The sequence below is a fragment of the Calidris pugnax genome, unplaced genomic scaffold (genome assembly GCF_001431845.1).
Source record: "Calidris pugnax isolate Ruff unplaced genomic scaffold, ASM143184v1 scaffold76, whole genome shotgun sequence".
Classification (NCBI taxonomy): domain Eukaryota; kingdom Metazoa; phylum Chordata; class Aves; order Charadriiformes; family Scolopacidae; genus Calidris; species Calidris pugnax.
In genome coordinates, this window is record NW_015090827.1 from 3,665,718 (window position 1) to 3,690,984 (window position 25,267).

A 25,267-nucleotide genomic window follows, 5' to 3' on the forward strand; every position below is an offset into this window, starting at 1 on the left:
GGGTTTAATATTTTTCCTAGAACTTTTTTTTTTTTTTTTTTTTTTTTTTTTTTTTTTAAAAAAAAAAAAAAAAAAAAAAAAAAAAAAAAAAAAAAAAAGAAAAAAGAAAAAAAAAAGACTTTCTTGAAAAGTACTGGAGAAAAACCCCCAAAGAACGGCAACGAGCTGAATTCTTGTATGCGGAATTCCTCCTCAACTTTATGAGTATTTGGATGGGCTCACAAGAGTGATTCAACTTTGTGGTAACCGGGTTTATTAGATGGTTACTTATTGAAAACAGCAGTTGCTTCCAACTTCCTACCTAACAGGAAAGTTACAGCTTCAAGATTTGCATGTGAAGTTGCCATAATCTGTTAAAAACACTGAAAATTTGAAAGCTGTTTTATGTTACTATTTAAAATTATGTTTCTCACTTCTACAAAAAAATTCTATACTTGGAACACACAGGAATTTCAGTGACCCACCTTCATATTTTGAAAAAACACAGCAACAGTAATTCTCATTCTGAAAAATACCAGGTTGATTGTTCAGGTCTTGTATATAAACAGAAGCATGTACAGGAAAATCTGGCACCATATTTAAGCCTTTAATGGAGACATTAGTTCAATTCTCACTCTATAAAGGTTATTTTGAACATAGAAGTGCAGATTATTTGAATGTAGAAGTCATGCTTTGGGAGGTAATGTCAAGAACGGAATCATTATTAGATACTGCAATATCAAATTATTACCTGTTATCATTAAAAAAATATTCACATCAGTGGGTTGTGTTTTTTTTTTTTCTCAATATATCATTCATTATATATCACTGTTCCCAGAGTCTGAAACTATTCTGGGCTAAATTCTCCTTATCTTCAGTGAGGACGGTCTCACTGAAGCATACTATTTCCATGAATAAGCTGATTTAGATCCCCATCACTCTGCCTAGCTACTTACATTTACTAGTTCTGTGAAAAGAGTTTATATCACTGTTCCCAGAGTCTGAAACTATTCTGGGCTAAATTCTCCTTATCTTCAGTGAGGACGGTCTCACTTACACTTACATTTACTAGTTCTGTGAAAAGAGTTATTATTGCTTTTCTTTAAAAAAAAAGCAAAAAAAAAAAAAAAAAGCTCAATCTTTAAAATATACTAAAGGTTTATACTGACCTGTAAGGCCACATGTTTGAGAGCACTCAGACCAAGGGGACCAGTCCGAGAGCTGACAGTTCACAGGACATTCCACCACACAGGACATATTCATTTGCCAGGTCTTCTCCAAACCAAGCTAAAAGAAAATATTCAATGGTCAGCAGGTATTGTCAGTGTGTGTCATCAGTGCAGGGTATGCATTTGGACATGGTGAACCTGAGGCAACTAAAGCTTTAAGCAAGCACGAAGTCATTGCTAAATAAAAGGAAAGCAATTAGAACATTTAAAAATAAAGAAGTGAAAGCTGCAGATGCCGGAGGAGGATGAGAGAAGGTGACACAGAAAATAGCCAGAGTCCCACGTTTTCCCAAAAATACATTCTGTACTGAGCTCTTCTTCAGACAACAGTCTGCCTAACACTAACAAATGGTGGAACCTCCACCTGGAAGGAAGAATTTTATGGCCACGCTTGGAGACAGCACAGTGGCTACATGGTCCTTTGGTCCGATCCTGTAAAGTCATTTCTATGTTCTTATAACATCCCATGCTCCAGATTTTCCCCATCCAAGGAAGAAAAGAGCTATTTTCACTAACATACACGAGAATATATGATGAGAAATGGAACACAATTGATGGCATAAATATTAGCATGACAATAATAATCCCTGCAGCCTGTATGGCTACAGAATGAGCTATAAGGATAAGTCGATTATAGCATGTATGATATAAAACATGAAAGAAAATCAATCCTGCCAATATGAACAGATCTGCAGCTTCCCAGCATAAATGACTCTCCTCTTCATTGGCCCTCACCAGTGAACCTTGGTCATCATTGAGGCCTTTCAGAGTCCCAGGAGGCTGTGGATATCTTTAAGTAGATAAAAATCCCCCAATAGTTTTTTAAAAAAAAAAAAAGCAAACTAGACATTTCAAAACCTATTAATTTTAATGACTGGAAAGGTTAATGACATAAAGGCAGCAGTTAAGGCTTGAAAAAGGAAATAAAAACATTATTTCCTACTAAATGCGAGCATAGAGCAATAATTAGGCACAACATTAACATGTCCTTCATAAATAAACTACCACAAGTACTGAAAAAGTCTCACCCTGATAGACTCACCAAGTCTTAAATTTGCATTTGCAGTACCATTTACTGAGACAAATGAGGTTTTAAGCCTCTGTTCTGTTTTATACATCAAAGAAAGAGTTCTCTGTGGTACAGTATAACCTTGATTATCCAGCTATCACACACAGGAAACACCTGAAACCTTTGGATAATCTGGAATTTGGATAATTAGGAAACCAGAGAACCATCTCTGAAGTCAGTATTTGGGGCAAATCTTCTGAGCGAAGGCTTTAAAGCTTTCTGTATAGATTCCTGCCAATTATAGAAACAGAATTGCTTTCTTTCAAGACTGGTCTTCTCAGCTGGACTTTGGCAGCTAGAGAAGGAAAAACCCAAGAGAGATATTACAGGTGAGGAGGAAAAAGTCAAAGGCCAGATTACCCACAGTGATGTGCCATTTGAACATCCTAAGTACTGAGGCGTTGCTGAAATAGATTTGGGGAACAATTGGCAGGCTGCAATTTGATCTTAATCACATTTTCTTTTCTCATCCCTCTCCTTCCCTCAGCTGATGAACCAAAATTCACCTTGAAAAGCTTAGAAAACATTTGGGAAAGTGATCAGTAGCTTCCTTCAAAACCCGCCTGGACATGTTCCTGTGCAACATGCTCTGGGTGGACCTGCTTTGGCAGTGGGGTGGACTGGATGATCTCCAGAGGTCCCTTCCAACCCCGTATCATTCTGTAATTCTGGGATTCCCTACCTGAAAGAACCTCTGTTCTGGATGAGTGATGGTTTCTGGTTCAAGAATGGCAAGTACTAGAGGAGTCGCGCTGGAACTTCTGGTCACACATGCCAGGGGCAGCAGGTGGCCAGACCAGCACGTTCTATAAACACTGTGATCCACAAAAAGTATCTCTATTTGTCTATAGGAATGTTTGGCACCACAGATTAACCTCTGCTGGAGGTTAATCATGTAATCTGACAAGCAGACTATTTGCCAATGAAACAGAAAAAAAGTTTGCTTTCTAATGTAGACAAAACTGCTAGTTTCTAGGCTTTTCTGATCTTCAATTGAAGGCAAATGAATAAGTCCATAAATATGAATGTGACCAGGAGCAGCTTGCTTTAGGTGATTTGATTTTAAAATACTCAAGGAAAAAACAATCCAAGTTCTTGTGATGTGCTAATTTTGTAGAGTTAGAGACCAAGTAATCCAGTATTACTGTGCCTTCAGAGTTTGAAGGGAACTATGTTAACATAACGAGGACTTGGAAATAAGCTCCAGAAATTGATTTATCCTGGCAGTAATCAGGATGACTGGCTAGCTTCTTTAGCTGATTGACTGAAACAAGCACAAGATCATACGGACACATTAGGAAAACAAAGCACAGGGGCTTGGAAGAAATGTTAGCATTTAACTATGCTGATGGTCATACATGGAGATGGTGACGGTCAAAAGACAGCATGAAGGGTATTTTTATATATGGCTTTTATTAGTTTCTTGAACCACATTTTATAGATAGGAAGTCAGACATTGCAACTAGACATGTTCTTTTCTTAGGGATCAGGATAGGTTCAACTATTCTGTTCTCTCTTCTTTGCATATGAGAATCATAATTCTGTAAACTTATCTACACAAAAATTAAATAGAATTTTTGCTTTATTCATTCACCTAGTATAAGGTTTTATGATAGCCCAGGGGACATTCCCTTAGCTAAGTCACTACAAAATTATTTAATCTTTCTCTTACCATTAACTTTTCTAACCACATGCACCTTATTTTGAATTTTACTTAGTCTCTTAATCTTTCTGTTCTAATGCAAAAACACAGCAAAAAACCCCACCCTGAAGGATCATCTTTGATTACATTAGTAAGAAATGCATAGTGTGCATTCATATTTGATAATTTCTTGAATACTCTCCTCTCATGACCTGGAAAGTCACAGGGTTGGCTTTCACGTTTTTAGAGTGAAGGGTCTGGTAAGATCTGAACAGCTCGGCTTTCTCGTTAATCAGGTTAACAGGTTTACTCCTCACAGTTATTGGATCAGCCTTTGACCTTGTTGTACCACTGCTTACACATCCATAATTCAAGAAATAGCCTTAACGGTACAACTGGGGAGTGGATCAGGGCTTTCTACAGGAAGATGTACCTCTGTATGGTCTAGCAAATCAAAAAAGCAAATAAGACTGTATCGCAGTGGCTGCTGATAAAGGCAAGACCCCACTGCAGTGATGTCTGTTGGCCAGTCAGCTTTTGAGATATTATCTTGTTGCCCTAATTATTTCTCTGAGTAATAAACTTTCATTTCCTAAATGCAGGAAAGCTCCAGTGGTTTTCTGCCATGAGATTTCAGAGTAAAATGTAATCATTTGTTCTAAATGTTGCTCAAAATATTTGGTTAACAACAGGAATAATTTCTTTGCTTTATGTTAAAAGAAATATATTTCCCCTTAAAATCTAATAAAGCATTTTTTTTTTCTATTTAAATATTCACGTGGACGGATATTTTATATCATGTCTTGGTATGAATTAATCAATATTGCAGTCTCTTACAAATAACCCGAGACAATTTTTTTTTTCTTTTAAGTCATTAAAACATTAACAGAATGAATTAATGAATTCCCCTATTAATGTCAGAGAAACTTGCTGGTAGGTAGCCAGATCCATTACTTCCTTTTCTGAGACATAAAAGATCAAATTATTATATTTGATTATAAACCCAAGAGGGGTGAAAGAGGAACTTGGGACAAAAGTCGGGTGCCGGCTTCAGATGAAACCTCCTGCCTTTGCTAAGAGCTTACAGATTCAGGAATCCAAGATGCTGGAGGTAGTTGGAGAAGCCTTAGTAGGTCTGATACACCATTACAAAACTATAGTCCAGGGTACATGGTGGTTTCCTGACTCCCTCCACTTCTGACGAGACTCTTCTCCATGGGCACATCCTGCAGAGCAGCTACTAGCCAGGAAGGTCCAACAGAAAAGGTGTTGGTACCAAAGCTGCTGTGGAGGCCACTCCACCTTAGTCCCACCTTGCAAGTGGTTTTGTTTCTGATGTCGAGGTGGTGGGGGAATGGCAGCTGAAACAAATTCAGTTCCTTTCCATCAAAAATACACGCAGGATCGCCCTTAATGCAACACTTGTGCTGTCTTTGCATTTTCCTTCAAATTCCTCTCTCCGTTCAATTGAAAACATTAAGAGCAACACACAAAATGGCCAGAAAACCACTGCTTTCAAATTTTAAGTTAGTTTCAACATTTGCAAAATTTAAGGGTTCCCATCTGCTGGTAGGCTCTCCATAGATGCTTCTATTTAATATTTTGTTCGTGCTGCACGTTTTCTTTACACTAGCTTGGGTACCCTCTGCATTGCACAGCTGGAGAGAAGAAGTTAGCGTTCAGCCCAGCTGCAGAACGGCACGTGAGAAACATTTTCCAACACATTGAGTAAATGATAGATACTGGCAGCTGTCCAAGGCTCCGTGCAGGAATTGTATCAAATTATAATGATGATTAGTGTTGTGATTAAGATTTATTACCTTTATTCTACTTTATTAATTATTGTTTCTAAGCCATTTCCTTCCGGACGTAATAATTAGCACATTCGCGGCGACACTTAAAAGTAACCAAATGAAATTGTATAAAAGTCACTGTTGATGGCACAGGTTGTTTCAGAGGTACTTAACAATCCATGAGTGATGGTGCAAAACATCTGGCGAAGATGATTTACATGCCACGCAGCTCAGCTGGCTGGGCATTAATTAGCATCGTTAGACTCACAGGTCCCCACTCACCTCCTCGCAGTACTTCAGGTCAACCGATTTGCCGTCGCTGCGAACGCAGTCGAGCATCCGTGTTTTGATACCGTTACCACACACAGCCTTCTCGCTGAGCTGACACGTGCTCCAGTCTGGAAACCAGGAACTCATTAGCTTAGCACATATTCTCGATAAGACTCATAACGACCCAATCTCCCACCTCGTTCTAATTCTGATGGCCTGAAATAATCTTCACAAACAGTTCTTACGTGTGCAGAGGCTCGTGGAACCCAGCTGCTACTCGTTTTTTGGAAACAATCACTGTTCCTGCAAATAGGCAGTGCTACAATGACTTCCTGAAAAGTTCATATTCGGTCTCATTTGCATGGATTTTGAGCAAATCAGAAAATTGTCATAGAAATACATTTTCTGGAGTTATAGCATGCACACTACACCCAAGTCACAAAATCTCCAGTAAGATTTTATCTGGATCAAATAGCCTGGACCAGTTTTCAGTACAAGCTCTTCAGCTCCCTCCATGTAGGAACAGAAAGCTGAAAAATCAGTCCTATAAGGCAAATGGAACTAAGCTGTCATCACAAGATATCACCAGATCATAGCACCACAAATACCTGTCACATTGTAGTCATAGTGGTAGCAGTTTTTGTTCAAGGTGCAGGCTTCTGTCTCGGTGGCAGCAGGACAGGACTTTCCATCATCAGGTTGTCTGAGGGACTCAGCAGACCTCTCACGGACACTGCTTCCATTGCATGGCTTGAAAGGGAGATGGGAGACAGCTTTGATATTTCAGCATCCTGATGCCTTTCCACGCAACATTACAACACCCGGACAAGTAACCTCCTCACAGAACACAAATGTAAAAGAACAGGCTCACCATTTCCTTGCTGCTTCAGAGAGAATTTAGTCTGTTGTTTGACCTTGGTACCACTGAAAATGAAACATCCTCTAACTTAGTAAAACCTCGGTACTTTCCTAACTAGTTCATATTTCAGTAGTAGCACTTTCTAACCATTTCATTCATAAACTGGATATTCAGATGCTCGCTTTCCAAATTCCACGCTGTGGTGCACCAGACCCAAAATACTCAGAGGTCCTGAGACACTTTCTTTATCTGTGGTTTGCTTTTCTTGACATTTCATTTTGAAATTGCTGGCGGGAAGGGGAGAGGAGACCCACAAATATCTTTTTGTGCTCAGTCTTGATCTGCAGACTTTGGTCTTTACAAGACAGTGACATTTTTAGTGCAGCGACAGCACTGCTATGGACAGGCTCACACCTAGGCTCAGGGATGGACTCACAAACCACTGCCAAAACTATTCCACCACACAGAAGCCACCCCACACTGAAGATTGACCACTGATGACTATATTTTGTGTTTTGGAGCAATTTCACTCAATGGATAATACTGGCATCCTTTATTTGCAACCAACTATCAATGACCCCAAAGACGACAGTAAATATAGATGTTTACGTGTGTAACCACGGCTCAGCATCTTTGTACAATATGCCATATATACATTTTCAGAGTATGCTCCTAAAATGATCAATGTTACACTTTAGTGTACTTCTTACCAAGGAACATCGTGACCACGATCCCCACTCAGACATCACACAGTCCTCGGGACAGGGTAAGGTGCATTTTCTAGCACCAAGTGGCATTTCTTCAGGATCACACAGATAGTCTTCTACAGTGTCAGAAGGACCATCCACGGTGTTCAACATACACCTGAAAAAAAACAACTGCACATAAACTGCATTTGCCGTGGATTTTGTAAAGCAGCTGCGTTCCACAGTATTCCAAAGCATTTCAACATTTTGTCAGCAAATAACAATCACAAAGTAATTGAAGCAACACAACTAAGTATTGACCTATCCAGGAAAAGATGAAGAGCCAAAAATAATCCTGGCCTTTACAGATGACAACCATATAATGAAATACACAGAATTTAGACATTCCCTATCAGTGATTTTCTGAGAGTTTCTGGGCAGGTGATTAATTTGATGTTAGCTTACCAGTAAACCAGAATAATGTGAATCAGCCATCCTTTCAAGATATTTTGTGCATGTGTCAACTGATAATTTTAAATGTAGAAATATTAGAACTTTTAAAATTTTATATTCTCAGTATTAATCCCTAATTTACACAGACGCTTTTAAATTACCATTATATTAAGTTAGCAGCTGGAGGCCCAGTTAAAATGAGAAATTAATATGCAGATCTGAAGATTACAGTCTTCATTCCACAATATTTCCAGTGCTATGGAATCTGTTGCTAACTTACCCCTTCCACCTGTCAACAGAAGACCAACTACTACATGACTAGGATCATTCAAATTAAGAGGCTTGAGTTTGTTTTCCAGAATTGCAAGAGAAAAGCTCATATCAATATGAAGCCTTTCACACTCATGGAAATATTCTGAATGTCCTTCATTAGACCACATTATTTTCTCAAAAAAGTCTTACGTTATCAGACTAAACTAATTTTCTGAGGTAAACACAAGAGATACAGCATGAGCATATATTTGCTTTGTGAAATTAGTACTCTGTGTGAGTCTGCTCTCACATCAAATTAAACAGAGCTGTGCCTGAAAGTGAAGGTTCTCTGAAGTGAAGGAGGAGCAATATTGTTTTACCTGACTTTCCTCGTTTGAACACCTTCCCCACAGTTCACTTTTAAGTCCACGTTGGTCACCTTGCAGACGCTCCAGGGCTCAGTGACCCACACGTACTGGCTGCAGTCACTGTGGCAGGGAACTACCTCATAAACCTGGAATCCACATGGAGTGTCGGTTTTTTATTATAATATAGACAAAACACTTGATAGAAAACTATAGAAGTAACAAAAAGTCAGAAGCTAAGACATCTAATGACAGACTCCCTGGTTTTCTCTGCCACTAAGCCCACGCCATGCCATTTCCACCAACAACATCAACACAACTAGCATAAAATCTGTAACTGGGCTAGCTCACAAGTATGCTTTTTAGAAAAATGCTGCTAAAAATCTGCTAAAACTTTACTTCTAGCCTTCACATCTCTCCTCAACCATTCCATCCCACTGTTACTAGTTGTGGGGTCTTTGTATTTCTGAAGAGAGGTGAGCTCAAGGAAAATCATACCTATATATACTGGTTTGTTTTATTTTCATTGCAAATACTTAAAATCACTTTAATATATTCATGTCCCAGTGTTAGTATTATGTTTAGATTTGAATGCAGATTTGAGATAATATCTTTTCTAGCACCTTATACACTGTTCCATATATGTTTTCAAACATACATACAAAAAAAAGGACAGAATACGTAAACATTGGAGCATAATCAGGAAGCACATGTTAAGGTTATATCTCTATTTTATAAACTCTTACCTGAGCCTGAAGAAAGTATTTTCATGAATCAAAAGGAACAACCAATGAAAAAAAAGAAAGAATAATTAGAGTGAAGCATAGTTATTTAAATAGCATTAAATTAACTTTTATTACAAACAATATTGTATGACTTCTGCCAAGCAAAAGGCATCCAGTTTGTCCTCTTGCATTTCCCTTGCTGTCATGAGGCATTTTTACAAGAAGTTTGCCCTTGGAAGAAAATAACATTTTTGTAACTCTAACTGCAGGCCATGGCATTTGGGTGGCATAAGGATTGCACACCCACCTGCTGGATAAGGGGGAAAATAATGCCTGGAGCCAATGAATAGAGGGATGTCCTTATTTTCTCTGACAGTCTCAGACTGGCTGCTTCCTTTGAAATCCTCTGAAGGCCATTGACGTGACTTTATAATAAACCTGACTCTATTATTATTGTTGATTATGAAGACTTTTGGCCTAGTGAAGTGAGTACTGAAGAGGCTTCCTTCAGTTGGAGCATGGTTTGGGAGTCTCCTTGGTGTGCTTGGCCCATTGGGGATGATGCTCAATGGGACACCTGGCATTCACTGTGTTCAGTCCCCCTCCAAAACACAGTCAGACGTGTCAGCCCTGAGAGACATTGACTTAATCTTAAAACTTGACAGATGTCTTAAGCACTTTCTTTCAATGTTTCACTAGCTTTACCAATAGAAAATTTTCCCAAGGCTTAGCTCCAATCTGCTTGCAGCAGCCTAAGCCTACTGCTTTTTTATCCTACCCACGATGGCCATGGAAAATGGATTATTTCCTCCTCCTTTGCAACAGCCTTTTATGTACATGCGAGCAGACTTCCAGCATCCTCCCTCTCATTTTCTCTTCTACTGGCTACAGATTGCAGTGTTTCCTCAAAGTCCATAATTCCTAGATCTCAGCTTACAGCACAGCCCCTCTGTACATCACCTTCCACATACCCGTGGGCATCAAAGACCCAGTCTAACCATTATGCTTTATATGTATGCAAATAAGCATGTTACATATTTAAGTAATAAATGCATAAATAAAACAAATTACATTTAATAATTGAAATAAATATTCTGAAAAGTCAGTAGTTTTCCAGCTGAATGAGTGGCAGATCACATTTAGATTAAATAATTAACTCAAAATTAGAATGCAGGTTTATTCCCTGCATGATTCTGAATCAACAGCAAATGTATTCAAAATTTAAAGACACAGCCTCTATATTATTCAACATTCCCATCTTATTTGTAAAGCCCCCTTTTCATGAAAGTACTAAATTTCAATTTTATTTTTACAATAATTACATTTTGAATCAACTATCATTTGGCAAATACCAAATAATATTGCAACAAATCAAATTCGATTCCAACTACCAGTAGAGGGCAATGGTGTTGCATATAACTGGCAAACAGACCTCCAGCAAAATCACCTTTGATGCAGAAAAATACGAGCCTATTATGTACTACATGAATATTAAAGAAGGAAAAAGACTTCTGTATAGACTATAATTTGTTCCTATTGAAACGCATTCCTCCTAATTTAAAGCGTATTTACATGCTGACCCAAATCCAGCAACCCCCATTCTAGTTTGTGTTTTGTTAAAGTAGATCACAAACTTAGTTTATTAGCTGCAGTTTAACACTTATTATTTTCTAAATTAGAACTAATTACATTCCCTAAAGTAGAAAATTAGATCAACAAGCCATTTCACTGTGTGCTAGCAAAATGTCAATAGGATAATATTAAGTACATGCATTTTTATTCAAATGTAAATTGACAGCACATTTTTTTCAATCTTTGAATATTTACAGAGAAGACCATGTGGCTGTTTAACATGCCTCTGCAGACTAAATTAAATTCAACAGTAATATGAATATAAATCAACTCTGAAGAGCATAAGTTAATTGACAAGGAAGGTTTTTCTTTCTAAAACCCTCCAAGCAAACGAGAGGAAACAAGCTCCGGGGGTTTGACTTGGACTGTGCTAAACTTGGTTCCAAAGATTAAATGTTCATCAGTGGTCAAAGTACTCCCAGTGTGCTCTTGGGTCACTTTTTCTCTTAGTTTCACTTCAAGAGGATCCAGACTGTGCAGCCAGACTGCTCCGTACTGGAAAATCAAGTGCTGTTAGTGGGACAACTGTGAGATCAACTTCAGAGGTGCATTCCTAACTGGAAGGTCAAGCTCCAGCTTGACTAAAACCCACTAAGGGACACTGACATGATATTGTGTGTTTTAATTTGCTTTGTGATCTGAGATGGTCGGGGAATGAAACTAAGAATCTCGCCAGTTTAAAACATTTTACCCATTGTAAGAGAAGATCTTCAGAAATGTGTTTTATTGTCTGCAGTTCAGGTAATGGGCTAAGTTCTTGCAGATGAGGAAGTAATGAAGGCAGATCCTATGATGACTGAGGAAATCTAAGTCGTCACATAATTCTCCTTCTACCTGCATCTGCCCCTTATGTTGTATAGTTTTTCTACGTTAACAAACAATACAGCTAAAAGGGAGGAAAAAGCTACATCAACAATGTAAATATAAATCAAATTACCTGATTGACATGATCTAGCTTTGGACAAGGTCTTCCCCCATTGTAGGGTTTTTCACGGAGCCATTTAGAGCGAACTTTTACCCCACTGCCACAGGATTTACTACAACGAGACCAGTTGGACCACTCACTGAGCTTGCAGTCTGAGGGACAGGGAATAATACAGGCTTCCTCAATATAACCTGTGGGAACGGAAAAGAAAGTGAAATCTCTTCAGCATGTCACTCTGCCACTTCTCCCCGAAGCCCTCGTCTGCTTCATTTAGACTGTCCAAAGTTTGACTTGACAGGACCGTGTGAATAGAGAGATTTCTTCATCATTAGGGCTAAATTAAATTCAGCAGAAAATTGACACATATAGCTGGAGAGGGCGTTAGAGGAGCAGCTGAGCATCCTCGCTGCTATCTGATTAGGATTCATACTCACCACCTTTCAGCATTCAAACTTTCTGACAGCTACAGTGTAATTGACACTAAACCCATTTCTTGATTGCATCACTCTTACATTGTAAAAGCAACGTGTTTTTTAAGGAAAAAATGTTTGATTAAAAGCTCCTCCATAATTGTATCAAGTAATTCAATTGCCGTTCCACCTCCAAAATCCAACTGAATCAAAAGATATGCATCTTACCAGCCTGGAGCAAGGGAACTTAACACCTTGTGACCTCTCTAAGGCTAGAAAGAGAGAGTGGCCTGCCACGTTAATGATCTGTCGATTAACAACCATCTGCCCCCAGCAGCACACTGAATAATTGCACTGAATGGAAAAGCAGATGTTTGGTCTGGATAAGTCATGGGTCCTGAGAGGTTGGGAAGGGGTATGACATGGTCCACAGGGAGTAACATGAGGCCTCAACTCACTGAATAAGTGAAAATGTCTTTCTTTCAAAAGCAACATATGCCATAGCTCTACAATATGTGTCATTTACGCCAATATTTATGGCAGAAGCTATAAAAGCTCAAATAAAAAGCTAGCCTTTACTGCATTTTTACTACAGCTATACCCTAAACCTATATGAACTCTCCTCTCCCCCTTCCTGTGTCAGATCCTGTTAACAAACATTCACTTTTAAGATTAAAGAAACCTCAGTGCATTTAAAAGTGAATTAGAATATTTGATGAACACAGTTGCAAAATTAACATACACTGAATGCCATACTAGGCATGGTTTCAAATGTTTCTCAAATATCTTAATATTTTTAGTTTGTAAGCAATCACTGTCATTTTCATCAGAGCAGATGTTAGCAGCTTTATGTTTTTAACCTCTGCTTGTAAATAAAGCTATTCTGTCTCTTCTAAAAGCAACCAATAGCAAATAATCACAAGTTGTGTAAGGAATAAAAACACTTAAAAGGCTTCAATTCTATGTACTTATTTCTAGTTACTTCTGTTAATTTGTTTTAGCTATAAAGAACAGAGGGGTGTTTTTTTTAAACACACAGTAACATTCAGAATATTTTATGGTAAAAGTCAGGTGATGTTTTTACCCTATAAAGCCTTCCTCTGTTTGGAAGTGTTAAATAGTTTAATAAATATACAGAGCACATCCTGAATTTGAGCACTGTGGAACTACTGTTCACCAAATATATCTTCCTTAAAATGGCTAGAATGTTATTATCTTGAATTATAAGCATTTTTATTAGATATCTCTCGCCATTTGATTGATCAGCTCAGTAATATTGCATGAAAGGTACACTGTGTTAGACAAAATATATTTTTGAAGATCATACCATTGCATATCAGAGGTGGTGACACAGATTGCCCTGCAGTAGTAAATGCTAAATTGATTACATTTCACCTTACCTGACATCTCTGAGTGAGTCGTAGAAATCAGATGCACCCTGTCTCAGAGCCCCATCCTACAGTGAACTTTGATTGCATAAATATCAAACCCTTATCTTCACCAGAAATGGAAAGCCCTCTTAAGTGCTATACAAAACTATATCCTTATATAATCAAGAAAACCGAATGAAAACGGAGAATAACAAAAAAGTTAAGACACAATTCACTCCAAGCAATAAAATAAGCCTTTAGTGATAATTATTGTCTGATAGAACTAAGTGAGGATTTTACTGCTCTTTAAAAATTTTGGTTGAGATTCTGAAATGCTGCCTTTATATTCAATATAATTTTATGTATATTTTTTTTTCTGGAGAAACCTTTATACTATAACAGAATTATGCCATTTAGCATTTGTTGACTTTTCGCCTCTGTAATTAATGTCTGGAATTTGCTTTAAATATATTGTACATCCTTGTGTCAGTAACCTTAAATGGTACAGGCTGCTTCAGGAAGACTTTATTTTAAGGACTTCCATAAACCTCTGAGCTATTTTAAATTTGTCTTAATTAATCTCAAAGGGATCTTCTCAATCTGCCCCAGTCATAGAAAAAGATCTTCTCCAGGATATCACGATATTTTGGGACATGGATAACTATAGCATGGGAATACTTCACAGCCAACCAAAAAGAGCCTGTGTGGAACATACTAAACTAGAATGATTGACAAATTAGAAACTATTTTGCTTGATTTCCCTTAAGCTCATCCAAATGAGGGCAATGGAGATTTTTTTGAGATAATGAGAATGTTAGCTAAAATGTTTTACGAGATTTGTAAAGTCTTGCAGACAGACATGCTATGAAATACATTAATATATACACAAGTCCCAGGTAACATTTTAATTACACTGATATATAGTTCAGGTGATTCCATGAAATACCAAATGAAACCATACCACCACAGCAACCTTGTTTCACACTATCTATGACATATCTGTATTGAAGTCAGTCACTAAAACTGCTTTAGGATAGAGTGCAATAAAGCCAGAAGAGCATTGTATTACACTTATACTGTCTAGTAAGCGTTATATATAAATAAAAATTACAAGCTTGCTTATATGTTAACACATTTTGGAAAGGATGCAGTGAGCCAGTTGACATTTCCCACCTACTTTATTGTGAAAAAATACTTATCTACCATCTAATCCTACAAGCTTCATGGAAGAGATTCTGCTCTCCATTATACTGGGTCCTTAATCCTGCAAGCTTCATGGAAGAGATTCTGCTCTCCATAAGCTCTTTCCTACGCCATCTCTAGGATATCTGGCCTATGATGCTTTTCTCTCCCTCTTTCCTATTTCCTCAGAAAAGCTGGCATCAAGACCCAAACTCCACATGTGAAAATTAACCAGTGGAAGAAGAATAGAGAAAACACATGAAGAAGAGAACAAGAATGGAGTCAATCATTGAAGGCATAAAAAGAAGGTCTACAAGGTATGAAGGCTTGGAGCTACTGGAAATGCACAGTATTTTTGGAGAGAAAACCAGTTATTATTATGCAAGAAGCATAAAAAACTCCTAAGCACTGGTACACTAGAACACCGGATAAAAAATTGGCCAAGGACATGAGTAAAATAAGGGGTTCCAGAAAGGATGTTCACAGCTTCCAAGTCTTCTACAAACAGAAGGAAAAGAAAACAAATGATTGAAGTTACTTTTCATGGCAAAGAGTCACAAGTCAGAGCAACAGAGGAGACACAAGACAAAAGAGAGACTGAGGGGGAATAGAGTAAAGGGTAAGAAAGGACAAAGCAAGGGAAGAGGAAAATAAATGGCTCAGAACATAGAGTCAAGAGAATTGTCAAGACATACTGCATAGGGATAGAAAACAAAGAAAAAGGGTAAGAAAGGACAAGCAAGGGGAAGAGGAAAATAAATGGCTCAGAACATACACTAGAACACTGGATAAAAAATTGGCCAAGGACATGAACAAAATAAGGCGTTCCAGAAAGGATGTTCACAGCTTCCAAGTCTTCTCCAAACAGAAGGAAAAGAAAAAAAATGAGTGAAGTTACTTTTCATGGCAAAGAGTCACAAGTCAGAGCAACAGAGGAGACACAAGACAAAAGAGAGACTGAGGGGGAATAGAGTAAAGGGTAAGAAAGGACAAAGCAAGGGAAGAGGAAAATAAATGGCTCAGAACATAGAGTCAAGAGAATTGTCAAGACATACTGCATAGGGATAGAAAACAAAGAAAGAGGAGAAAATGAATAAACAGCCTGCCAAAAGCAATATCTTGGTGTAACACAAACAGAACATGATGCCCTCAAAAAGAGCCTACTCTGGTATCTCCTGACCAGACGGTGAAAATATAATGAAGAATGTTCCCACAAATAAAAAGGGAAGAAATAAAAAGGACTCCCTCAGAACCCAGGCAGAAGCAGACTTCAAATTTCTTGCAGATATTTCTCTTTCTCAAGAAAGAAGATTGAATTAAATAAAAATTACTTGTTCAAATGACTTGTTCCAGTCCATTTACTACCCATCTAATGGTACTTTTCAGAAAAAGCTTCTCTGAAGCATATTATCACCTCAGATACCTTTTTGTGTGCATGATGTCAACATATCTTTTAGGGCGATTAAGGATAATAATCTCCAGAAGTTCATAGCAATCGCCCCTCAAATCCAAGCAGATGGTCAGGAACTTTGAAAAAGTTTATACTCCTTTTTGGGGGGGGGTTTGTTTTTGTTAAATTTCAGGTGCTTGTATTTGTAAACTTTGTTCATGCTGTAACAATTTTAGCAAGTGAGAAGAGAGCATATTGTGATACAGAAAAAAATCCACAGAAAACATTGAATCACAGAAATCAGATATTTTACATGCCAATGGGACTGGTGATGCAGATACATCATTTCTGACACGTAAAGGACATGAATGAGCCATTTTTTCACTTTTCATTCTTGTTTCCACTCTGATCTAACCATCCTTGATAGGGTGCCCCTTGTGTTAGTGTAAAAGCTTATGAAAGAAAAAGTCCTCTAATGTGTGGGTGTGTGTATGGTGGAATATCACACAGTTATATCACACAGACAAGCTGTGGAACACAATTGCAGCAAATGGCATTCTAGAGGCTTGAGGTTTAAAGAACAAGAAAAAAATTACCATGGTAGAAATAAAATAGCTTCAGAGAGAAGGAAAGAATGAAAACAGAGAAGTGGCTACGAAGAAGAGCTGAGGAAAAGTGGGGGAGTGACAGTGAAATAGAAGAACACCACCGTAGAGGTTGAAAATATGTTCTCTGGACATCAGCAGCTCTTGTTTTGTCTGTTCTTCCCCCTCCTGACTCAAGTCTTTCACTGCATGCTTCCTGCAGCTTTCTCCTCCCTTCAACATCTGAGGGTCAGGGAGGTGAGACCTTGGGATACTGTGGGACAGAGCACTGGCCCTGCACAGCCTGGAAGGGCATTAGAAAGAGACACCCATCTCTTAAGGCCTATTCCTTTTCCCAGTGCAGTAGTTTCTCAATTATTTCAGCTCCCATCAGCTGAACTTCACAAGGCTGTGAAATGGGCAGTTGTCTATTATGAGCAAGAACACGGCTATTCTATCATTAAAGATTTACTGCTGAACCACGATTTAACAAATGGCTTTGAAGCACTAGGAGTACGAACTGGACTCATTATTAAAAGGGAAAGGTTTACTGTCCCATTGCTAATTGGCTATAAAATCTGGACTCCTAGAACAAAGTCATTAAGAGATGTGATGGATAATTTATAATGGAGGACTTTAATGGACTTCACACTTTGTCTTATGACAAAGCAGGTGAAGTAGGTGAATATAAGATTTTTCCCCACAAACTGCACCTCTAAGCTGTGTAAGAACAGACTGACTACTTGAGTTGAAGGGTGCAGACATAATGAACACCGTAGAAAGTGTTCACATGAATTCTTTTGTCCTTAGGACTGACAGAGTTATGCTCCTGCTTTCATGACTAAAATGTCATGCTACATTTCCAAGAAAAAGACTGCAATGTCAGAATGGTTTATGTTCTATAGCACAGATTTTTAAATTTTTTTTTTTTTCAAGGAAATTCAAAGTTCTTGGATCTCACCTTCCAGGGCAAAGAAAAATACAATTATTCACATTTCACCTGTAACAGAATGTATGTATTTCTTGAGACTATTCATATTTCTGCCTAGCCCTGGAAAGACAGATTGAACTCCTTAAGACTTTTTTTCTTTTTTTTTTTTTTTTTCTCAGGATTACCCCTCAAAGCCTCAAAAACCTGAGAGCAATTGTTAATGCTTGACTATCTTCTGCATCAGCGGTTCTGTCTCCTGTGAACTAACTGCAGGTCTTTGGGTTGATGGATGACTGCTCCATGACTGATACCCTGTTGACAGGGCAGATACGGTGCCACCATAGTGCAGGGACCTCAGCTCATATTTTGGTGCCTGGTGATAGATAGCATATTCCTTGGGAGCACACAATAGGACACATATGGCACCTTGCATATATTTGAAAAAAAAAAATATTAGAAAAGATAAAAGCTATGAAACAGCAAAGTAGCCTAAAAACAATTTGAGAACCTAAGCATACTACCATGGTATATTAGAATCTCCTATGGGAAATATATTTATTTTAGAATAAACATGTGGCAGGAAATGTCAATTAAATTTTAACACTGTTATTTTTTGTTGGTACATTTGCATTGCTTCAGGTTAGAATATTGAACGTGAAAAAAAAAAAAGATTTAAAAAAATACAAGTGAATACAGCAAGTTCTAACTGACATTTTGGCCTCTTTAGACTCTGTTATAACATGTGAGATTTTACTATCGCATACATAAGGAATTAAATAGAAAATTCCTCGATTCACATTGCTACTCCTAGCAGCTGTTGTAAAAGTATTCACTGATACGCAGATATTCCTCTCTAATCCCCTGCATAAGCCTTGTAGCCATGGAGGGCTTTGTGGAGTCAGCACAAATCAATGCATCTCATTTAATTAATGCTAAAGGGGGAAATAATCTCACACTAATAAGGCAGCAGACAAACTGTCCCGGACTGGTTGACTGTGCCTAAGGTCTTAACAGTAAACTGACATGAATTAAGAAGGGTAATACGACCTATATAAAAATGCTGCATCTGTCTGCCATGCTACTATGTTTGCCTTCCCATCGTGCACATAAACACAACCACTGCTCAGCTTATGTGGGTCATGATTCACAAGTGACATCTGATGGAGGAAAACTAAATATTGAAGAGTCAATAGCACATTTCAGAAGCCCGACAGGGGCCCGCTTTAGATTTTTTTGCCATGAAAATTCCAAGGTACAGTTTAAAGGGACCACGAAGAGACTCTCTTTCAATTTTTTTTTTTTCACAAATACACTGAAACAGATTGGTGGCAGACACATGTCATTATCCACAGAGCCCTAGTGCACTAGTGATGACAGGGATAAAGCTATGAAAAACAACTGCTGCTTTCCTAATGGGAAAAAAAAACCCCTCTCACACTTGACTACCAAGCAAACTATATGTTTTTGTATTTCTCCAGTATAATTTTCCTATGTACTACTGAAACAAAGCAAAGGGGGAATTTGTGTGTCCTCCATTAAGGAAAACTGGTAAACAACAGCCTATGTACTGCTGAAACAAAGCAAAGGAACCAAAAAAGGAGGAATTTGTGCATCCTCCATTAAGGAAAACTGGTAAACAACAGCTCGGTTATCACTTTTAGCTGACGTTACCACATCTGCTGACAACTGTCAGCTGTTTGCTCCTGCCCACGCTCCCCAGCACGGGTATGGCTGAAACCTAACAGCACCAGAGTATTTCAGATGGCTGCTGAACAGTGCTAACTCTTTCATCCATAAATTTAGCTCAAATTTGAAACAAAATACTTTGAAAAGAAAAATCAAAATATTAGATGTATCTAACACTGAAAAAAAATCACAGATGAAAAAGGAAATTAAGAAAAAACCCACCTTGTCCCTCTGCAGCTGAAACTTGGGTCTATTTTCAGCTGATAACTTGGGTTTTCTTTTGAAGTACCTGTTAGGCTACAGAAAGCTAAGGACCCTCTCCAAGGGGCTCTTCCCTCTGCTCCTCCAATGTTCTCACCTAGCAGTAACACAGATTTATTTAAATTTATTTTGCCTTTCCTTTGTTTCAGAGCTACAGTCGTGCATGTCTTTCTGAGAATCTTATTCATATGGGGGACTCGATACCTGCACCCAAAAATTTCAAAGATTATTGCAGATTAAGAAACCCATAAGAAGATGGGTCTATTAATTTAGGTGCCTTCCTGTGTTGCATCATTCCTTTAGCTCCTCGGTGTCCATGAAACTGTTCGTTAAATATTCTCAAATCTTTTGGAAATGAAATGTGTTGAGTAGCAAAAAGAGCTCTGAAGTATTTATTTTTCTGCTCCTGTTTACCTTTTCGTTCTTAAGTCAACAGAATTGTGATTATAAACACACAACATTTCACAAAGCAAACAGCTTATGACTTTTTTTGGCACTGCAGAGCAGGACTGTCTTCTGATTCCTCCCACTCAAAACATGCAACACTGACCTGTTCGTAGCCTCCTAAATTTACACGGCAGTATTTACACAAAACTTTTGACAGCCTCACAATTTGAGCTTCATGTGGCATTTTAGTGGAGCCCACAGCATATCCCAGAGTATATTAGTAACATCAGTGTGGGTGTAGTTTGTTCCGCTCATCAGATTTAGGGGATGCTGTGACAGGTGAAGAAGTACAATTACCCCCATCTCCCACCTCATGATTTCATAGCATCAGGAGATGACAAAAGTCCAGGTAAAAGTTGGACACTGCACAGGAAACATCTTCCCCTAAATAACGGTCTTGATTTCTCTCCTAGTCCAAGCAACTTCACCAAATCATATCCCATAAAAACTGCAATTACATACTGTACTACTCGGAAAAGAAATAACAGACTCAGAGGAACTAAGGGTAAAACAGATTTCCAAATAAAGCGGATAACAGAGCAGACAAACACGACTCTTCTTCTTTGGATCTGTTATGAAATTAGGGAAAAATTCAGTGCTACCATTTCCGTAGGGAAATAAGCAACTCTGGTAGAATTTAAAAAAATAACCCAAGCAGGCTTGAATGATGAGCCCTGTCAAGTTTAGCTTGAAAAACTAAAAGCAGATTGATGGGGAGCTACAAGGCACTTTTATTTGCTAGCAGGTGGGGTAACTATTGTGATACCACAGAAGTCCCTTGTTGATTTGGCATAATATAGCTTTTATGCTTTTTCTTAAAGACGGAAACAAACAGCACACTGAAATCCAGAGAAGATGCCAAACTGAAGAACTGTCATACACCAAGGGCATGGAAATAACAAGAAAAACATCATAAATACTGGCAAGATATAAAATAAGATTTAACTGGCAAAACAGCAGCTTATATATGTTGAGAAAAAATAAAACAAATCATCAGAATGTAATCCATGAATACAAAGCAGATATTCAGAAAAGGCAGCAAACATACACTGAAATTAGATTGAAACACCTATATCATCTGTTCTATCTGTAAAATTGTGCTAAACCTGGAGAAATGCTGAAGGGAGACAATAAATCAGGTAAGCCTTAGAAATATTCTGTACAATGCCTGTGTACGACACTCATCAATAATAGATTTGTGTTCCAGGAGTGCTACTGGAATGGAAACCATAATTTTAGTGACACATTCCTTAGCATCAGTTTAATTCCTTACCACACAAGCCAGTTTAGATACCTCATTCCTTGTACGCCTGAAATTCCTGCCAAAGAATTTTAGGAAGTGCAAGGAATGCAGGGTTGGTTCAACAGCAATTCCAAGCTTCATCTGCCCATGAACTGCACCATGGACCAAGGTAAAGGCTCTCCCTCCCTCAGCTGGAACTGATGAGAAAACACACATAGAATCAGAGACCCAGACACCTTAATCAACTGATCTAAAGAATTTGAAACAAAACAACTCCAAAAACACAAAGCAAAGAGGCTTCCCGATGGACAATGAATGTAGCAATGACTCGCAAACATTTCCAATTTACAGAGGGAGCTAAAAGAGACTTCAAATCTGCAGTGAGGAAAGCAAGATGGAACAGCAGAAAAGAAAAAAAACAAAACAAAGCAAAGCTATATTGTGTTTTGGGAAGGTTGTCTCTGGAGCCTGCTAGTGTTAATGGCATGTAAATGGCCGTCCTGGGTATAGTAGGTGTAATAACAATATACTGTTAGTAGCTTTTCTGCTGGCTTATTATTCATTGTGGTCACTCTGAGTGCAGGTGACATTCACTGATAAAATTCATCAGATTAGAAATTGCTATCATGAAGAGTTATAACAAGATAAACAAAGATGGTTGAGAATATCCTTTTTTCCCCCCCCAGTTTTATTTCCTCCTTTATATCTCTCTGATTCTTGCAATGGAATTACACCTCAACGTGCACTGCCAGGGCTTGAAAGCAGCTACATCCATGCTTGTTCTACACAAAGAAAGACTTTCCACCTCTTTTTGCAAGCTCCTGCAAGCAGCACATTACCTACCACATACAACACCTATAATTTGCTCTTGGACAGGCAGCTTCTCCCCTCCCCTTGGCTGTTGACACAAAACCCAACAGTTGCCATTCTTCAAGTCAATGCAAACTGACTGGCAGTAGGTCATCAGTCCCTCTAGTTTCCCACCCACTTAAGCTTTTAAGTTCTTTTATAATTTTCCACTTTTCAAAGGTCACTCCAGACTTAGCGCTGAAAGAATTCCTAACATAGTGTAACATATAGTTAAAGTTTTAAAAAATCAACAACAAAATAGAAAAACGGTTTCAGTTTTGCATTTTATAACTATGTCTTCTGAATAATTCAGATTGTTCCATGACTCTGTTCTCAGTGTTCCCTGCCAGCTTTCTGGGGAGCTTTCTAATTCCCTCAGGACAAGTACCCAGCCCAGGCAGATCTCTGCTCACACAACTGCTGGTGGGTAGAGGTAGCTGCATCTTTTGGAACCACAAAGATGGCCAGTGGTCCTGGTCAGGCTGAGCAAGTGTGGCATGACCTCTTTAGACTACACAAAAGAGCAAAACAAAATCTTTGCGGACGTCAACGCAGAGCAAACAGCTTAGAACAGAACTAAAGAACACTCTCAGAGTAGAGAGAATCCCATAAGAGTTTAGGATTTAAACTTTGTCATTCTGACGGTTTTATATAAACTCATCTTTCAGTATGAGTTAACTACAGCAAAAGAGGATTCTGAATAAAAATAAACACAGGAGAAAATTCTTCACAAAATTATCTTCCAGCTTTGCTTTGAGGTATTAAGCTAAATGGTCACTTTGCCATTGAATCACAAAGATATGCTACAGCTTGGCTTGATACATTCAGTTTCTAACTTATCATAGCTCTAAAGAGGAATTAATAGTGCTAATTAAAATCCCCTTAAGTCATTCAATGTCTTTGATTAGCCATTTTAACTTTATCCAAGTAATAAATGAAACTTCTGTTATCTTAATTTAACCTTATAAAGTAGAATACACATACAAATTAAACTTACATTGACCTTTTAACAGCCCTGAGACTAACATCCAGCTTTTCATACCAGTAGCTCAGATACAATCCAACAGATTTATATAAACTCATCTTTCAGTATGAGTTAACTACAGCAAAAGAGGATTCTGAATAAAAATAAACACAGGAGAAAATTCTTCACAAAATTATCTTCCAGCTTTGCTTTGAGGTATTAAGCTAAATGGTCACTTTGCCATTGAATCACAAAGATATGCTACAGCTTGGCTTGATACATTCAGTTTCTAACTTATCATAGCTCTAAAGAGGAATTAATAGTGCTAATTAAAATCCCCTTAAGTCATTCAATGTCTTTGATTAGCCATTTTAACTTTATCCAAGTAATAAATGAAACTTCTGTTATCTTAATTTAACCTTATAAAGTAGAATACACATACAAATTAAACTTACATTGACCTTTTAACAGCCCTGAGACTAACATCCAGCTTTTCATACCAGTAGCTCAGATACAACTTTGCATTGCAAGCAGGAAAAAAAAAAACCCTCCAGTGGTGTAAACCAGCACAATTTTGGCTCATGAAAATCAGACAGTGCCAGTTTTGATCCTAACACAATAAATGCATCCACTTTAGGAAGGCTCTCCCCAGGAGAAATGTGCACACAAAGAATATAAAGTCTTTAAACATCCCAGTTTTACACATGACGGAATTACACAGAGAAAGTGTTGCATGTTGTAGCACTCAGGTCAATGCCTGCCTATTAAGGTGCTGAAGAGCAAATGGTAGAGATAAGGCTATTTAAGAAGATTAAAGCTATCTAAAGAATCTGTGGAACTCATTTCAGCCTTTCCAAAATAGTCCCGAGCTGTCCCTGGTTAATTTTTGAGGATCTGACACTTCTAAATAGCTTTATTCTCAAATTTGCAGATACAGTTATCAGGAAAACCAACAAGATTTGTCTCTTATCTATTAAAATACCTAGTTAGCAATTCACCGGGATTTTATTTTTAAACATGACACTGTAGTAATCAGGAAAAAATAAGTTTACAATTTTGTGAGTCAGGAAAAACATGCGCTGGGTTTGAAGGTATGTTGGCAGCCTAACCAATCAATATGAATCTGCTAATTCTACCTGTACAGATATTATGTTAAATGAAATAAAGCAGCGAAGTAAACACATGAAAGAAAAGAGTTTTCCAAATACCGTGACTGTTGCATCGCGACGTTTCCACAAGTCGATTGTTTTGGTCGTAGCACGCCATGGCCTGGTAGCGGTAGCCTTGTCCACATTCCTTAACGTCTCCTTGGACCTTCATTCCCAGCAGCACTTCCAGTTTACCCTCTGGTAAAATACAGTCTGACCAGTTTCCCACAGGCTGAGCACTGTACTTGTCACACGGACAGAACTGGTTCTCAATCAGAGGATACAACTGCGAATTTTTGCATTTATCTCTTTTCTTACTTTTTCCTAGAAAGAAGAAATAATTCTTTTAGAAAGTTTGTATCAATTTACATCTCCCTGAAAATTTCGTTTAGACTTCTGTAATTTCAAGACAATCAAATCCATATGCCAAAAGCTAGTTCCATTAGTCTTCATTCATTTAGGTTAATGACTTGAATTTCCAAAGTAATGAACACCTACAGTTTGCACAAAACCAACATTGGATAAAGTGCTTGGGAAGCACAGTTTCAAAAAGTGTCACAAGACAGAGAAAGACTCTACCTAATGGAAAATCATCCACAAAAAAGCATTCTTAGTTGTGTCAAGAAATAAGGCAGAAAATTAAGCAACATATTGCCTCAGAGAGTGATCTGAGCTGCTGGGTGAAGGCAATGGAAGATTGCAGAGCACGAAGAACTTGGAGAGCAAACCCTCAGCTGGGGAAAGGATGGAATCGTGAATCCCACATTCAAGACCGCAGCTAAGAAGTTCAAAAGAGGTAAACCAAAGCTTAAGGCTGAAAAGCCCTCAGCTGCTGTAGCAATTCTAATGCACCAAAACGCCACCCAAAAGGGATGTGAGCGGGTTAACACCTGAACCTGTTAAGGCGAGACGATTGTTGATTC

General features: G+C 38.1%; 1 protein-coding gene across 1 annotated transcript in view; it reads right to left on the reverse strand.

The window, feature by feature from the left end:
• THSD7A (thrombospondin type 1 domain containing 7A) overlaps positions 1 to 25,267 on the reverse strand; it is a 133,303-nt gene that overhangs the window by 22,845 nt on the left and 85,191 nt on the right. The window contains exons 15-22 of the mRNA XM_014940238.1: positions 24,405 to 24,668; positions 11,892 to 12,070; positions 9,344 to 9,349; positions 8,613 to 8,746; positions 7,552 to 7,705; positions 6,591 to 6,732; positions 5,995 to 6,110; positions 1,149 to 1,266 (exon numbers count right to left, since the gene is read on the reverse strand). Of these exons, the coding sequence (XP_014795724.1) occupies positions 1,149 to 1,266; positions 5,995 to 6,110; positions 6,591 to 6,732; positions 7,552 to 7,705; positions 8,613 to 8,746; positions 9,344 to 9,349; positions 11,892 to 12,070; positions 24,405 to 24,668 (1,113 nt within the window). The remainder of the gene's footprint in view (positions 1 to 1,148; positions 1,267 to 5,994; positions 6,111 to 6,590; positions 6,733 to 7,551; positions 7,706 to 8,612; positions 8,747 to 9,343; positions 9,350 to 11,891; positions 12,071 to 24,404; positions 24,669 to 25,267) is intronic.